The sequence below is a fragment of the Lytechinus pictus genome, chromosome 12, assembly GCF_037042905.1.
Source record: "Lytechinus pictus isolate F3 Inbred chromosome 12, Lp3.0, whole genome shotgun sequence".
Taxonomy (NCBI): domain Eukaryota; kingdom Metazoa; phylum Echinodermata; class Echinoidea; order Temnopleuroida; family Toxopneustidae; genus Lytechinus; species Lytechinus pictus.
This window is the reverse complement of record NC_087256.1, coordinates 6205771-6224674: the sequence shown is the minus strand read 5'-3', so window position 1 is coordinate 6224674 and position 18904 is coordinate 6205771. Positions and strand designations below refer to the sequence as shown.

Here is an 18904-nt window from a genome sequence, read left to right as displayed (position 1 = left end):
CTCCGGAGGATTCTCATATATTGTTTATTCTTTAATATTTACTGTGGGTATAATGGATTATAGACATGCTTTCCTTTCATTTTGTGAAATCATAAGAGGATGAAATGAAAAAGAGACGCTGAATGCAACAGAAAAATAGGTTGATTGGCAAATAGGTACATGCAAAATACAAAAATGATGGCATGGATTTTAAACAAAACCACGAAAGGTGCAAGTAATAAATTTCAATGCCGCATCCTGTCATTCAAGAATAAAAAACATAGTAATTACTTCCTGTGATGTCCTCGTATCCATGGTAACTCATAAAATACTTCGTTCGTATTGTTATCCTAGTAACATAGTAATATACGCCCCCCCCCTTCGAGCTGCAGTGACATTGCACGAATATCGATTTTACATAAATATTCGTCTGAGCGAATTACAAGAATATGTTTTTTTGATTGAAATATATGTTTTGATAGATGATGACAGGTGACTTTTGGAATGAAAGGAAATTTCTCCCAGTCCTTTTCATTGTTCTTCTTCTTTGTATTGTTAAAGGGATGGTCCGGGTTGTAAATATTTATATCTTAATTATAGAGTAGAATTTACTGAGCAAAAAACCGAAAATTTCATCAACATCGGATAACAAATAATATAGTTATTGAAGTTTAAAGTTTAGCAATATTTTGTGAAAACAGTCGTTATGAATATTCATTAGGTGGGCTGATGATGTCGCATCCCCACTTTCCGTTTTCTTATGTTATTACATAAAATCATATATTTTTCATTATTACTTGTGTGAATAATATGTCTCCCTTATAATGAAATAAATTACAGCAATAAATATCTAATGCACTAAATCAGTTGTCAATCCATTTTTTCTAGTTCTTGGAGGAAAACAAATTGAATGAACCTAATTTCATATAATAAAATACAAAAGAACAAGTGGGGATGGGACATCATCAGCCCACCTAATGAATATTCATGACGACTGTTTTCACAAAATATTGCTAAACTTTAAACTTCAATAACTTTGTTATTTGTTATCCCATTTTGATTAAATTTCGACATTTTGCTCAGTGAATTCTACTCTATTTATTAAGCTATAAATACTTTCAGCCCGGACCATCCCTTTAATATTGTAAGGGAAGCCTATATGTGTCACACGCGTATGTATCTCATCACAAGTTATTGCTTTGTATACTTTCTTTTAAGTTATGACAAATTGATTTGAACGAATTCATATTGAAAATGAAATTTGGGAAAACGGAAGAAAATAAATAATTATGTGATGTGGAAAAATGGAAATGGTGACGTGAAAATGCAAAGGATTTAATGATTCCTTTTGTTTAAAATTTTGTTAAAAATTTACAATTTTTTGATGAAGCAACTGTGACGTAATGATGTTAATGATTTAAAGGGGCCCCGTTTCGGATACGTTGCAATGTTTCTAGAAAATTCGAGCAAACAAGGCGATTTAGCTACCCCTAATGAAAACAAAAATCGACAGTTTCAGTTTCACTTTTGTCTTTCTAATTTCCAACAAAGAAGTACAATATAAATTTAACTATCAATAGCACACATGGCAAAGAAGATATTTAAAGGTCAAGTCCACACCCCCCAAAAAAATGATTTTAGAGTAAAAAGGGAAAATTCAACAAGCATAGCACTGAAAACTTCCTCAAAATCGGACGTAAAATAAGCAAGTTATGTCATTTCTAAGTTTCGCTTAATTTCACAAAACAGTTATATGCACATACCAGTTGGTACGAGGGAACTGATGTCATCACTCACTCACTATTTCTTTTGTATGTTATAATATGAAATACGTGTATGAAATATTCTAATTTTCTCCCCTTTGTCCTGTGAAACAAAGTTTTATTTCTCCCTGAACATGTGGAATTGCTATTGTTTAACATGTTATGATTCAGTCATATTGGTCCTTATTGACAAATCTGTAAAAATGAAATATTGAATAATTCAAACAATAAAAAACAGAAGAAATAGTGAGTGAGGGACATAATCGATTCTCTCATTTGCACGTGACTAAATTGTGTATATAACTATTTTGTGAAAAATTAGCGAAACTTCAAAATATCAAAATTTTCTTATTTTACGTCCGATTTTGAAGAAATTTTCAGCATTATTTTTTTCTGATTTTTCTCTATTTATTCAAAATAAAAATTTTCTGAGGTGGACTTGACCTGTAAAAATACAACTTGTGCAAATGAAAAAAATCAAAATGATATTTTTCCTTCATAGAATTATGAATTAGTATTGTTATCTAAACAAAGGGTAGTTATATGCTTATAGCTGGAAATAGAGATGCACAGAGAATGTTATTGTTTAAGCTATTGCCGAGCCCCCGTCCCTATAGAGTATTGTTTACGTTTTAACATCGAGTGCAATTTTCCATGGCCTTGTGGTGAAGCATGGTCCTATACCCATATTCTTTTGTCTTTCTCAAAAGAACTTGCAACTTATGAAAATCAATAAAAGCGTGAATAGTTTTCATACGTCGGCAAAGACAACGCATTTTTGTTTGCTTTATCGATACCTTCATCTTATTTTCGTTTATGGTTCATAATCTGTGTGCATGAAACTGACTAATACAGGATTTGATTCAAGCCTTAGATCTCAGAAAACACGCAGAAAAACCTCATCAACGTGATCAAGTCACATTTATGTTCACTGGTTAGTTTGCTAATCAACTTTGGCATATTTTTTTTAAAAGGTTTTTTAAAGTTTTTTTTTTTTACAAGTTCACATCTAGTTACCAATAATGCATATAGCATTTCCATTTATTTTAAAGCAGGATAAAAGAGCATTGTAGATTAAATGCCTTGCTCACGGGCATAGCTGCCGCGGCCGGGGATCAAACCCGGACTTTTTAATGTATAGCCAGGCGCCTTAGACCACTCGGCCACGGCATATTCCCACTCAGATCGATAATACTCTATTCAAGTCTGACACAATCCTTTAAAAAAAAAAGCAAAATAGGAGTATAATAATGAGACTAAATCACCTGCACATACGCGGGCGTCAACTTGATCGATCGACTGCTAATCAATTCCTGTCATTTTTTTTCTTAAAAATGTCAAAATTATGAGTAAAACATGAGTCATCTTATAGTTACAGCTAAAATTGTGCCACTCGTACAGGAGGAAAGACCAAGTGGTCAGATTTTTTCTGATGACTATAATTCTTTTTTTTTTTCAATTTTGATTCGAGCAGAGTTGGATTTCTGCAATATGTACATTTACTTATTTTAATACAATCATGTTAAGATGATTCTATTACCAGCTTGGTGCAACTGTATGGTTTAGTCATACTTGTTTATATTACGTTTTCTTGTCAGAAATGACATTGTGCTGTTAGTCGAGGTGAGAAAGTGGTCAAATTTCGATTAAATGAAATTTGTTCTCATGATTAAGTCATTTAAATTGGGTTGTGTTTATGTGATTGAGTTTTAAACAGACGTGTTTATCAATCAGATATTTTTATTTTTTGCGTCTGAGGCAGACCTTTAACATCACCATCCGAAAGACGCAATCAGGGCTCAAACCATGAACCTCATAACTTCTGCCATTAAGCACTGATTATAGAGGCATGCGTCTAACAAATGGGCCCTGTCTTTGAGAGAAAATAAAATGTCAGATCATGCGAATCCTAATCCCATTATCTTGAAATATCAGTGCGCTATATGATATCCATTTTCATCGACAAAAAAAAAATACTTCACATTTTTGTCGTGATTAAAGTTTGTTAGATTTTATCCGAAAACCAGGAATTCATTCATGAGTGTTACTTAAACATTTTATAATAGAACAATCAATATTCCATGATGTCAGGTAGCAAACTGTCCTGATTATTTTCCTACGTTTACAACTTAAAAAGGAGTGCGTTCATATTTTTTTTAAATATGCCTTCTATAGAAGGACACGTCCTACGTCAAATCAAACAATAATCAATACACCCGCATCGTATCACGAGCGAGAATGGAGGCATAGGGTGCGTTTATCCGCCACTTTCTTACCCTATAATCATGATTCCAATCATGATTCAAATCACGATTCTGCAGAATCACGATTGCGTTTAGTCGAAATTGAATATAATCATGATTAGAATCACAAACATGAACTACGAAAAAAAGGGCGTTTGGAAAGACGTTTCTGCAGAATCACGTACGAAAATGTTCGGATAAACGATATCGTGATTTGAATCATGATTATATGACGTCATTGTGTCGAGCTATTTCCGGTTCTTGCCAAGGCGCGCGCCCCACGTTGTCACATCACATGTACGTCGCCGACCTCCAATTAAGTGTCCAACGTTGACCTATACTTCCTGGGTCAAACTGCGCACTGTGATGCGCACTGGATCGGTCCGAATCCGAGGAGAAACAGCGTTGGAACGAAGGTCGTCTAAACCCTGATTCTGTAGTAATTGTGATTCATGTTTGTGATTTGAATCATGATTCCAATCATGATTCAAATCACGATTCTGGCTTGAGGTCGGATAAACGCAGCCTAAGTCTTCACTAATGGCTAGTTAATAATGACCACTATCCCCTCTTTGGATGCAGGTTAATTAGGTCAGCGTTCATTTAGTAGGTAAATATTCGCTATATACTGTACCATGTATGCTATTCGTCACGAGTCACGAACCTCGTCCTGATATTTTGTTGCAATATGAGATCTGGTTCAGCATGATCAGAAATCCTAACATCAAGAAGGCAGGGGTGGTTCACCGTGGGATTCAGGGGCGACGGCCCCTGTGCATTTTCAAGAAGTGTAAAAGAGGAGGAAAATAGGGCCGGAAAAATGAGGAAGAAGGGTTCTGGTCCATGTAACCATGGTAATGTTATGATATAGCCCTATAATTCAATTGAGAAAAATATATGAGGTTATCTTTATGTTGTCGTGCCCCCTCCCACCCCCTGGTGACGCCCCTGCAGAAAGTTACTGGGGCAGGGTGTGACAGCGGTATTACAACAACACGATGTATTGCGTGCAGCTTTGGTAAGGTTTCGATGTAAATAAAAAAAGAAAACCTTTGACTAAAGGTTCATTATCGCGATTACAATATTCTTTCATCTAAAATATTTATACCTTGTCTGTCATTATATTAATACTCTGAAAACAAAATCAACTCAAATATGCCTCGTCAGAGAGGTAGTTTATATCATTTTTGTTGAAAATTGACTAGATTCGTGTTATTACTTTTCGATAATAATGCTTTTAATCGTCTTTCTGAAAGAGTTATCTCTTTATATTTGAGATTAATATTTTTCAGAGTGCACTGTGTACTTCTTCATTAAAAATAAAATCTAAGTGGATAGAATGTGTTATATAGCCTTCACTTTTAAATAAAAAATATAACAACCACACATTTGGGAAACAAAATATTTAGCTGACCAAAAAAAGAAGAAAAGTTAGCTGCTTGGAATTTACAGTATTTAGGCATCAGACATGTAGTAGTAGGAGTAGTAGTAGTAGTAGTAGTAGCAGTAGTAGTAGTAGTAGTAGTAGTAGTAGTAGTAGTAGTAGTAGTAGTAGTAGTAGTAGTATAGTAGTAGTAGTAGTAGTGGTGGTATAGTAGTAGAAATAATAATAATAATAGTAATGACAATAATAATAATCCTTATCATCTTAATTTTTCATTATTGTTTTTTTCTTGATTGTATATTATAGCAAGCGTTGGCTTGTGAGATTTTTTAAATTATACTTAATTGATACTTTAATCATTCGTAATTTTCCATTCTGCTCATAATATGATTATATAATTAATATATGTTTCGGTTTGTCATATTTTCAAGCATTTTTTGCTTACAATGGCAATCCATCTTCTGCTACTGATCTTATGCTAAATGATATAATATTATGCCCGATTTATTTTCAATATATATTTGTTATATTTATGTTATATTATATTGTTATGTAGAAGAAAAATAAATCAAATAAAATAATAATGATAATAATAATAATAATGATAATAATGATAATAATAATAATAATGATAAACAATTCTTGTAAAGAGCGTATCACAGTATGATTAATAACGTTTCTATGGTCTCTGTCATTGTCTGTGCGCTTTCAAAGGAATTTGATATTATTACTCCTGCTTATACGTAGGTATAGGTTCTAAAAATAAGAATCTGCATTACATTTCATGATTTATGATGTATAATAAAATGTTCAGTAAAATCTACACCAAACAGTATCATGCTGGGGCGTCATGGTCTAGTGGTTACGAATCTCGTCTTTCAATGAGAGGGGCGTGGGTTCGAATCTCAGCCACGGCGTCTCTTCCTTCAGCAAGAAATTTATCCACACTGTGCTGCACTCAACCCAGGTGAGGTGAATGGTAGAATGGGTGCCCGGCATAATTAATTCCTTAAATGAACCAAGCGCCTTTGGCAGCTGAAGCTGCAGCCAGGGATATATACATGTATATTGCGCCGTTGAATAGGAAACTAGATAAATCGGCGCCTCGTAAATGCTATATATCATTATTATTATGATATGAGAATTTACTTTTAGATAACATTTACTGAAAAGTTACGGAGTTGCTATTTTACAAAACAAGTAACACATTTTTGTAAACGGATTAATTGAGTAATTTATACTCATGATTTTTTTTTCTCATTTCATAATTTCTTCTTATTTTACAACAAACTTTATTTGGGGATAGTTTTTTCGCTGCAAGATTTCCTTTGTGGATTAGATGGCACTCCATAAAATTGCGGTATACGTTAGATTATAAGCTAAACTTAATTAGTGCTCTGAGAAAACTACCCCATGCATAATTCCATTCACTTTCAAATTCCCTTTGTATCTTATTTCTTTCAGCTTACTCTTTTCAATGATGTTGTTTTGATGTTTCAACGTCAGTCGTCAGTGGAAAAACATGCCATTATGCAAACTAGGGCATGCAGGTCCCCACGTCTGAAAAACAAAGTGCTCCCGTTTCTCATCTTTCTTCATGCTCATCATATAGCATGTCTCAGTGAGAAGACCAAGAACTTAAGCCTATGGCGGTTTTATGAAACCTGGCCATTGGCCGCTACCTTGTTTGTACAATGATCAGTGATCTATGCTCTCATAACTCCTAGTTATCATACGTGACATTTCCGTTGCCCCCCCCCCCTCCCCCTCTAACATCCTCCTTAAGACCCTCCCTGGACCAGGCCTTACAGTGCGATTACACGGATATTGTCCAGACAAAATCTGGTCATTGTATGGGACTTGTCTTTGTCCGGTACTTAGTTTTATTTACATGGCAACAAGATCAACAAAAAGGGACAACAATCAAACACAAATGGGTATTAAACGCGTCTGGTCCTCCATCGAGGGCAATGGATTTTAATGCTACTTAAGAACAGTCATATCGGCGCAATCTACTCCAGGCCAATCAAATCTATTACGTTAATACGTTACACATCATCGGTCGGTTTGGAGTTGGGTTCGTTGATGTGACCAGGTATAATGCGATGCAGGGTGGGGGTGCGTGATCTCTTTATCACTTTCATCAACCAATGGTAACGAGAGGAATATTGATACACAACACATGATGACAAGATAGTCAATTAAGATTCGGCTTGATACATCAACCATCGCCTACAGGAATAGTCTCTAAAATTATGACGCAGTTGTTGATAAGGTGTATTCTAAATATTGACACGGTTGCTTTCTCCATGTCCCGTTAGATTGTATTCAGTCTTCGTTATATTTCTTTGTTCGACTGTCAGATATGGCATTATTGTTCAAGTTGTTTTAGAGACTTTCCAAACCTATCCTGTTAGGTTTTTTTCGGTCCAGGTTCTGTGGTTGATTATAAATAATATCATTGTGCTTAAAATGAATAATATTGCATATTATTTTTAACTTTTATTCCGTTACCTAATTTTAAGGATAATGATTAGAATTTTCTTTTGAATTCATAATATCATAACGATAAGGCATAATTTGTGATGAAAAGCATTCTTAATAGTCATTTTAAAATATGAAAAATAACAGAGATAGAAATGACATTTCATTATTTGATTATCTCAAATTTCCTTATTTCAGTCTACCCAAATCATACCAGGCCCCATTGCATGAAATTGACAATTACAGTAACTTTGTCATCCAGGGGCAAATACCATGGTTACCAGGCTCAACACCCAAATCAGAATCAAGGATTTCAAAGAATTTACAATTTGGTGGAAGCGTTATCATAATAGTAACTTTTATGCAACAGACCTAGATGGTCAGGTCCACCCCTGAATTATGTTGATTTGAATCAACAGAGAAAACTCAAGCAAGCATAACACTGAAAATTTCATCAAAATCGGATGTAAATTAAGAAAGTCATGACACTTTAAAGTTTCGCTTATTTTTCACAAAATAGTTATATGCACAACTCGGTGATATGTTAATGAGAGAGTCGATGGTGTTCCTCGCTCACTATTTCCTTTGTTTGTTTTTTATTGTTTGAATGATATTATTTCATTTTGTACAGATTTAACAATAATGACCAACTTGATTGAACTATAACATGTTAAAACAATGGTAATTCCACATATTTGGGGAGGACTAGATATTTGTTTCACATGACAATGAGGAGAAATACAAGGAAATGTCATTCCTCTCGTTTGCATACCAACCAGGATGTGCATATAACTGTTTTGTGAAATTGAGCGAACAAATAAAATATCATAAATTTCTTATTTTACATCCGATTTTGATGAAATTTTGTGTGTTATGCTTGTTGGATTTGCATTCTATCATTCAAAGCAACTTTTCGTTGAGGTGGACTTGTCCTTAAAAAAAAAAAAGCTTCAGCAAAATTACCCGAATTGAGTATGAGGAAAACATATATATGTTCATATTTTGTACCATAATATGTTGAAGCAACTTAAAACTTTCACAGCATTTATCTGTAGCCATAATATCGATGTTGGTTTAAGGTAAATTTGTACTGGGAAATGAAATCGAAAAGTTTTTTTTTCTCGAATTGCTTCCGAAATGCTTAAATAGTTGGACATTTAGCTAATTCAGCCTATTCTAACTTCAAACTGAATCTAAATGATAAATAATTATCAAACAATTACAATACTATCATGGCTGTAGCGTCTTATAAAAATCGGATATGAAATAAGAAACGTGTGGAATTCTCATTCAAATTGCCATTCGCTTAATTTTCTCAACCTGGTGATATTCACAATAGTAGTGACGTGCAATAACACTCACGGTGTATTAATGTCATACGTATACTCTCTATTTTTATGTAATTTCAATATATCTATGATGGAAAAGTTATCAACTGAATCACAATAAGTTACATTACGGTTAAACGTGTGCTTTAGGAGTTTAACCAGTCTTCCATCATTGGATAAAAACTTTGAATAAGGATTACCATAGCAACAATAACGATTAAATGACCGACTCCTTCATTATTTTGTGAAACAAGAGCAACTTATAATTGTTTTAATTCTTCAGTCCCATGGTTTTGCATGGACTTTTTTCGACGTTGAGATTATATTATTTTCTTTATATGTTCCGAATAATGATTTAATTGAATATGAAAATATCCTTATACAATTCATGTATGTTGATATGAATTTTGTGTTGATTGTAAAATATCAATACATACATCATTGGAATCAACTGAAAATAACTTGAAGTTGAAGCCTACTTGTTCATAAGATGAACTTTTGTTTTAAGACAAACTCTAAGACAATACATGCATTATTGAACAAAATTATTGAAAAGCGTCTGATGTATATCAGATACCTTTAAAATGACATTGTGCATATTCTTCACGAAAAGTGTAAATACTGTATCTCTCTCAGGACAAAATTAATATGAATTTAGGTTACATTTTATATTAAAAAGAGGTGTCTGTTTATTCATGTAAATCGCGTCAATTTATATTCATAAGAAAATACGATGAAGCATAAGATGAGTGACTCCAAAACGTGTAAATATTAAAAATGAAATAATTATAAGGGGAAGATAAGAAGAAAATGGAAAAATAACGATTGTTTGTTTGGTGTAATGTGCAACTTTTTTATCATCATTGATGTTGGTCCTTTTTTGTTGATGAAAACATGTGAAAGTAATAGAATGGAGATCAGATTATATACTACCAATTAAAAAACACATTTGAGTTTTATTTCCGCATAAAGAATATAGAACGTTTAAAGGATAGAAAGAGGGAATTAGAAATCTGTAAAATATTGACAAGGACAATAAGAAACATGGGGGTGCCGCATTGAATGAAAAAATAATCTAGATATATGACACTGGTTGAGATTATGAAATAGATGTGATTTGAACACATCTACTGATCTGAACGAGGGATGGATGACTAGCGGGAGTCAGAAATAAAGGAACGACAGTGGATTGGGGCTTAATTCACTGGTATGGTCAAAGAAATAGAAGGTGTACACAAAACTGTGCAGTATAACTATCCCGAAAGTTGTGAAAAGTCTTTCATATGACACATTTGACCACTTTGCCATTCCTTATTCATGTTATTCAAGCATTCCCCACAAAAAAAGCCATTGTGCGATGCCACAATCCTTTACGTTGGTCTTCCGTCTTCGACAATACAATAGGACAAGAATCTTTACAAAAGGGATTACGCCGAATGAGTACCCCCACCCAAAGGACTGGTCGATTTCTTCTCTTGACTGGGGTTGTCCGAAGGGGAAAAGATTTGAGGAAATTCAATATTCCTATGAATATTTTATGAAGTATATATTGTTAAACTTTCGCGTTCGATAAATCAGTGCATATGAGCGCGCTCGAACCGGGTTGAGGTGTTTAACATCTACGTTAGATCAAAGGTGGTTGAAATCTCACGCAGACGATATTTGGTTTTCGTTGTAAGCGACATAACTTTGAAGGTCTTTCTCATCGAATGTGACCCAGATATAAGAGTTTGCGAATTGTCCCCTCTAGAGGCTCCTTTATCTGGACATTACTTGTAATCCTTCTTTCTTTCTGATGCAAATGAAGCGTATCGTCCTCATTCCCCCATGTTTTTAGCGTCCTTCGCTACGTTGTAGAGTCACCTAAGCGATTGCGGTAATATTGTCGTGGTTGCTAAGCGATTACTTAGCAACGCACCCGATTCTCCCAAACATTCAGCCACCGAGAGTGAAGACGCCCGAACGAACCAAGACCGACCGGGGAGGCGACACTGTCTGTACAACTCCGAGCGACGACACAAGGAATTTTATTCAACGCCAACTGCCAAACCGAATAAAACACGGAATAACTCACCTTTCTCAACGGAAATAGTAGCAAGGAAACGAAATATCAAAAGTGAGTATTCGATATTTGTTTTCACTGCAGTTTGTATAATTTTGATGGAAATTTAAATCTTTTTTTGATACTTTTATTTACCATGGCACATGGCGGGAACTCGACTTGGCACACGTGGTAAAATTTAGGCCCAACTTTTACGACATCGAAATATGACTCAAATTTGAGAAAGCTTTACCTTATCGGCAGTATACTTTGAGTTTCATTTTTGTTTATATTAGTACATTGGCATGTTAAATATTTTTTTCCTCATTAAACTTTGCTTTCCTGCAATCACATAATATTTGACGTGTTTGTTCAAACTTATCTTTAGAGCACATTTTAATACATTTTTGCCTGTTGTACATTGCTTTTGATGTTGGTATATATTACATTGCTTTTATATAAGTGATTCATCGGGTTTTGCTCTATAGTTTACCATTGTCGATACAATGATTTAATCAGTGAACGAAAATCAAAGTAACTAATCGGATGTAAATATATCGTAACTGTGTATGCTTGTTAAAGAGTAACGTTATATTAAAGCTAATTTCATTAAATCAACGATGAAAGGAATGCGTAATATCAACCTCTATAAACATTTTGAAAAACCTTTGGTATTCCTTTTAGTCTTCAGTCAAAAATTGAACGAAAAAGAATTACCCATTTGCTGAATTCTAAAGCTTATACTTGAAAATACTTTCGGCTACATCAAGTCTATATAACCTAACCGTAATTATGGTTTACATCAATTTTCATTTCAATATTTATTTTTAAATCAAATGTTCTCGATCCTGCGGGAAATTTTTACAAATAATAGACAAACAGTACCTGTTTACTTGGAAATATAATTATAATTCACATTTTAGTATTAATGATTACATCACAATATTGCATGTGGATGTTACGCATTAGTTAATGATTTCACCGAGAGGTAGGCCTACTTGTGTCATTAATATACTTCGCGAATTTGTACTGGTTGAGTTTGATATGAAGATATTCTCTCGTTCGTTTTGCCTTGTCTTTTCGTTGATGCCCACAACCAAAGTATTGATCATTATGCAAAGTTGTTAGTTATAGTTGTTATTGATAGGAGATCAGGTATCGTTTTAGTAATATTAAATAAAATAAAATCAATCTTAAAAAATGATTGGTATATACGTTTTCATTTGCCTGGATAGTCTGTTTTCCTGTGAATTAATGTCATTGTTCCGGTAACCAACGAGAACAAAAATTGTGACTTTCGTCTCCAAAACTAAAAGATCCTATCAAAGCCTGATACTAGGCCTTGCTTTTCATTAAATTCACCCATTCATGCAAGTAAAGAAATCATTGCGATAGGTTCATTGTCTAGTTTAAGCCTTGAAGTATTAACACCGAGGATTAACATCCAATCCAGTCAATACCTTGGCCATCTTCGATATTATAATGAAATCGTACCAATGACCATATTACGTAACACCGCCCACTTCTATCACGTCTCATCTGATGAAAGGAATAATAATGAAAAGCAGGCGAAACGAGTTTGGTTGACCGGTTGCTAGGTTGCGCGGCGATGATGCTTGAACGAATCGTCATTTCGGATTCGTCTTCGTTTTTTTATAAATTATTTCGCGGAAGCATTTCGTCATTCCTTTCCATACAAATATGTTTTGTTTACACTCAAGTTTATAATAAACGAATTATTTTGTTCTGTTTAATTTCTAGATGGCCAGTCTTACTGAGTTGACGTTTCTCTTTGTTGCCCTCATCTGTTTATTGACAACAGGTAAGATATCATAATTGTTGCAACTTTTCCTGAAATCTTCCATTTGATACGTCATCAAGCAGTTTTATTTTTTGTTAATTATTCTCTTTCCCAAAGTATATCTCGAAAATGATACCAACTTTACAATGGAGGCCAATATGTAATGTTTACGCATGTTTTGAGCTGGTATTTAATCTTCCACTTATTGCTATTACGCACAAACTGATCTATAATTAGACAAAATATTCTGCCCTTTAAGTGTCGACAAAATTGACATGCTTATGATTTTCCTGATAATATTTATCATGGTCTTTCCTCGACCATGGCTATGTAAAGCGGAACCTGGGTTGAAACATACTAGTCGTGACCAACAAAATGAATAAAATAAAAATATTGCATAAATAGTTTTTCTTAACGGGATTATCATCATACTTGGTATGTATTTATTTACAATAATGTCCAATGCAGACATATGCCCAAGAAAGACAGCTAAGAATTTTCATTTATGCTTTATACATTCGTGTTCTTCTTTTGTTTTCAGGATATTGTCAAGACGACGGATCAGGGGATGGCTCTGGAACGGAATCCATGTTCACTGACGTCACTGAGGTCGTCACCGAAGTGGTGACTGATGGCGAGTCAGACCCATCAGGTAATTAGATTTTTTTTTTTTTTTTTTCAAGATTGTCATCGTTTTGGTTAACTTGTAAATCTTGGAATATCATTTTACTGGGCATGCTAGAGTTACCGGCAGTGAGGAATTCATCAGAAAACTTAGAGCACCGCAATTGGTAGCCTATAGCTTAGTCGGGGGTAATGGGTTATATGAGGAGCACCTAAAAAAGAAATGAGATATAGATACAAAGTATTCTTATTTCACCATCATGTTTATCCCGACATTCATCTATGTTTCGGCATTCGAAGTGAAATCGTGGTTACGGATTACAAAGAACTTGTGGGCCTCGTACGCAACACAGTATCGGCCTAATCGATACGACCTGTTATCATAATTTATTAGTCCAAAGCCCAACGTTGAAATTGCTTTTCAACATTTCGATTGCTTTGTTTCTCAACAGATATTCAGGCATTCGGTCTCGTCATCACTAACAGCTTCAGCGAGTTCACACTGGATGTCGACAACATCGTCACCTACAACGTCACCATCAAGAACGCCGGAGGAACCGACATCACAGCCACCAGCTCCGACCTCTACAGCCTCCTCATCGTGGTCAGCGATAACGCCGACCCGACGTCAAGCAGCGCGACAACCCAGGATATCACACCTCTGCTGACGTCAGCCACCAACCTCGATGCCGGGATCGTTGCCGGAGGATCTATCGTCATCGAAAACGTCCACACCATGATCAACGTCGCTTCCGAAGATTGCTCATCCTACGAAAATGGCTACGTTTGTATCGAGATCTCAAAGGCTTCGGGAGCTTCTTACACTGATGACAGTTCAACCAATAACTACTATTGTCTAAGCTTTGGTGATGTTGCAGAAGGGTACACTGGTACGCTGGAATGTTCAGGTGAGAAAACTATTCTTTATTGTTTAAATCAATTACAGGAAGTATAAGGTTTTAGTAGAAGATTTCGTGATCTTGTCTTATGTCATTGTTTAGAGGATTAAAATGAGGTTGTATTGTTATTTACATATATTTGTTTAATTTGAATCTTAATTCTTAGGCCCTATAGATCAATCGTTGCTTTACTTGAATTTCACCCTCTCTACCTACACGATATTTTTGTCTCATTTATTTGAGATGCGTCTCGTTTAGATTAATATTTAAGTAATATTGATATAAGTGAATGATAGTCGTTCAGTTCTTAGTTTACCCTGCTGTTATGAATAAAATGATTATTCTAGAAGTGAATGGATAATACCTCTGTCTGATTTGATTTATAACGCAATATTTTTTTTCGATTTCTCCAACAGGATGTGTGGCTAGAATCAGCTTTATCGCTCTCCTTGTATCAACGTTGCTGGCGTACTTAACTTCATCGTAGATGATACTGGACTTGCACAGATAAAAACTCATGAACAATATTCGAACATGAATTAGGCTAGCCCTGAATTAGCGTTTCCATTCTCCAAATGACGGCCTCTTATCAAATTCAAAACTTCTTCGTCCGCCCACGACGTCACCGGTGGGTTAGCTCGGCCTTGCATTGGAATGAAACTGAAGACAGGGCTGCTGTATTGCTGTTCGTCTATTTCTCAAGATGTCCGTCCATCGCCGCGAGAGCAGCGAATTCGAAAGGTTATGACAGCATGCAATATAGCCAAAGGGATGCCTTATCGTTGTCACATGGTACAAGGGCTGAAAATGAAGAAAGAATGAACGCCGATCTGACTCCTTGACAATTGTCACGGACTAAGAATATTCGTGCTGGTTCGTAATTGATATTGAAGTTTTAAAAAGTGAAATCAATACAGGGCTCGGCATTTAATTTTACGAGAGATGCTTTCATTTCATCTACACTTTTTTAACATCGATTACTAAAAAAAGACCAATTATGAAAATAAATGATATATATATATATATATATATTCTCCTCTATTACGAATTCCAAATTACCCTTAGATCTAAGCTCCCACGCATCTTGTCCGTCAGATATTTACTAAACATATTATTGATAAAAACTCAAGTTCGGTATTAAAGATGAACAATAAATGGAATGTGATTTTTTTTTTCAGTCACCAAATATAATCAAGTTTATTCGCCCTTTTTTGTATTCTTAGGGAATCGCTGAGCCCTGTCTAACATAGCGACATGTAATGTTCGATTTATGCTAAATGAGCACAAATTTTCGGCCTCTTGTTAATGTTGATTTCATTTCTATTTGATAAAATAATTTCTCATGTCGAAAATTCATCGGAATGTTTGAAACCTTTCACCCCAAAGTTCTACAGATAGTGAAAAAGTGAAATTATGTTAGATTTCGTGGAGGCTTGTTACTAGCACAGATTTTAAAAAATCCGATTTTTAAAATAGATAACCTTCTGTATTGGACATTATTTGTAGAGATGCAGAGCTGTTAATTTATTCTGTATTTTTCTAATTACCATTGTCAGACCTGTTCAAATGCAATAAATAGGTATTTTGATCGTAGGAATGAATCTTGATACATTTTTGTAAAGAATCGGCAAGTACTTGAATGAGATGTCGTTACATTCCAATTAAATAAATATTTTTTAAATCCATCATGGATTCCTTTTATCGGTGAGAATTGTAAGCATGTTGTGTCAAATGTTTGCCAGCGCACCATGACTATTTAATAATTTTCACTGAAATGTATGTGCTTTGCTAGAAATTCACAATTATGATTATAGTCGAAACCCTTATGTCTTTCGCATCCACTTCATTTTTTAAGACTTTCTTTAAAAAAAATATAAATGTTTTTCTTTAATTTTTAATTGATGATATTCCACACATGGTGTATTTTTTATTAATTGGGAAGTGGTTCATTATTTTGCGTGTGTGATGATGTACAGTGTAAATAATTGCAACGAAATTGTAAATATATATATTATTTTATCTTTGTATAAAATGAGCTATGAACTAAATTCAACGAACATGCCCATAGCACTGTTATGCAACTAGTAATAAGGATGTTATTTCCGTCGTGGCGTGAGAGCACGATTTCAATATAAATTTGAAACCAAAAATTGAAAATATCATCTCTATATTTTTGTATTGCATTGTGATAAGTATTGATAGTTGTAATATTTTATTGTCCCTTAAATCTATCTTATAAACTGCTGGGAATGACTGCTTGATCATAATGAAATCTAGCAAGCATGATTGAGCAGAATTATATATTTTTTTTAAGACCCGGACGAGGGTAACATACAATTTTCAAACTAATGAAAGTTAACGTGTCTTTAATCTTCGAAAATTGCGTTTAGATTGAAAACGGAAGACATATGTTCATTTCAGTGTTCTAGCTACAGCCTTATTAGTGATAGCTGATATACTATAAAGATTCATGGGCAATAAATAGCTGAATGTCTACAAAGTAATTGATTCCAGTGTATATTGAGTCTATCATTTAAAAGATGTAATCATAGAGTTAGAGGATAGAGTTGGATAGTGAGAAAGAAGCAAGGGAGACAGAGAGAAAAGAGAGGGTTAGATGGAGATAAGACCAAGAGAAAGAAAGAGCTTGGGAAGAAGGAAAGGGAGAGAGAGAGAGACCGAGAGAGAGAGAGGGGGGGGGGTGAAATAGAGTTGAGTGAAGTGAGTTCTACAAGCATGACAAGAGTGCAATTTTGAAAGACTGTGGAAAAGTGGGGTGTGACTAGAGCGATAAGTACAATGAGTATTTATTTAACATAAAAATAAATACTAGAGTTGGGTACCGTGAAAGTTATACATCATTCCCAAAGATTGGTTTTGGAACTCTATATTTCCAAAAATACAGCACCGAGTGTCATTAGCATTTTAAGGTCCTTTCCCATGATATACATGTACGTGTTGACATGTGGATTGCTAGATATTACATTAATTTTATCTGTAATACAATTGTACAGAGATACGCACCATATCACAATTAGACAAGGGCCCGTGGAGATAAAAAATTATCATTGAGAGGGGGCAGAAGAGAGAAAGAGAGAGAGAGAGAGTGGGGGGGGGGCAGAGAGATGAGGCGATGCGAGAAGTGGATTATGGGCGTGGTTAGTCGTCAATTAAATCCGTCCCTAATGTGTATTGTGTTGATCAGGAACTGCATTGTAGAAACATAACTGGCAATAATCCACGATGATAACTGAAGGGCAGGTCCACTCCAACAAAACGTTGACTTCAATAAAAAGAGAAAAATCAAATAACCACATTGCCGAAAATTTAATCAAATCAGATTTAGAACAAGAAGTTGTGAAATTCACAAGTTTCGGTTAATTTTCACAAAACAATAACATTGCAGTTATATGAAAATGAGAGACTTTATGTCACATATGCACTCTTTATCTTGTATTTCATTGTATGAACCAATCACTTTTGCAGAATGATATACATATATATACAGTTTTCTGAATATAAATAGATCACATCAATGGCAGTTCCACACGCTCAGGGAGGGATCACAACATGTTTCACATCATATCGAGAAAAAAAGATAATATTTCAAAATTCAGACCAATCGAGAGAATCATATGAAATATCTGTTTGCTAATTGACATAATTTGCACATTTTTATATCTTTGACAAGGATAATTACTCAGCATTTAACTCCGAGTTTGTATACTTGGATGAGAGAATAGTGGACGATCCAGGATTTCAAAATAGAGGGCGCACACAATGTCATGACAAGCAATCACGGAAATAATCCGTGCAAGTAATCGCACTCAATGACGTGCCCAATAAGCCAGTTCGTAGTTCCTTTCTGCGCATGATCAAAAGTTTCTACGCATGATCAGAGGAAGGTCATTTGTACTAAAGTGGGTGACCCGACAATTGCTTCGCCGACATCTGCTCCGCCGACATTTGCTACGCAAAATAAGACAATTGCTCCGCCGACAGTTGCTCCGTTGACACTTGCTCCGCCGACATTTGCTCCGTCGACACTTGCTCCGCCGATATTTGCTCCGCCGATATTTGCTCCGCCGACATCTGCTCCGCCGATATTTGCTCAGCCGATATTTGCTCCGTCGACATCTGCTCCGCCGAAAATTGCTCCGCCGACATCTGCTCCGATTATACGACAATTGCTCCGCCGATATTTGCTCCGATTATACGACAATTGCTCCGCCGACATTTGCTCCGTTGACACTTGCTCCGCCGACATTTGCTCCGTCGACAATTGCTCCGCCGACAGTTGCTTCGTTGACACTTGCTCCGCCGACATTTGCTCCGCCGATATTTGCTCCGCCGACATC

The 18904-nt window shown here is 35.1% G+C and overlaps 1 protein-coding gene across 1 annotated transcript; it reads left to right on the top strand.

Moving 5' to 3' along the window:
- Nucleotides 1-10610: 10610 nt before the first annotated feature.
- Nucleotides 10611-17050, top strand: LOC135156135 (uncharacterized). Its single transcript, XM_064107551.1, has 5 exons — nt 10611-11297; nt 12984-13044; nt 13565-13675; nt 14100-14555; nt 14963-17050. Exons 2-5 carry the CDS (start codon nt 12984-12986, stop codon nt 15031-15033), a joined length of 699 nt encoding a protein of 232 aa, XP_063963621.1. The 5' UTR covers nt 10611-11297; the 3' UTR covers nt 15034-17050.
- Nucleotides 17051-18904: the final 1854 nt, after the last annotated feature.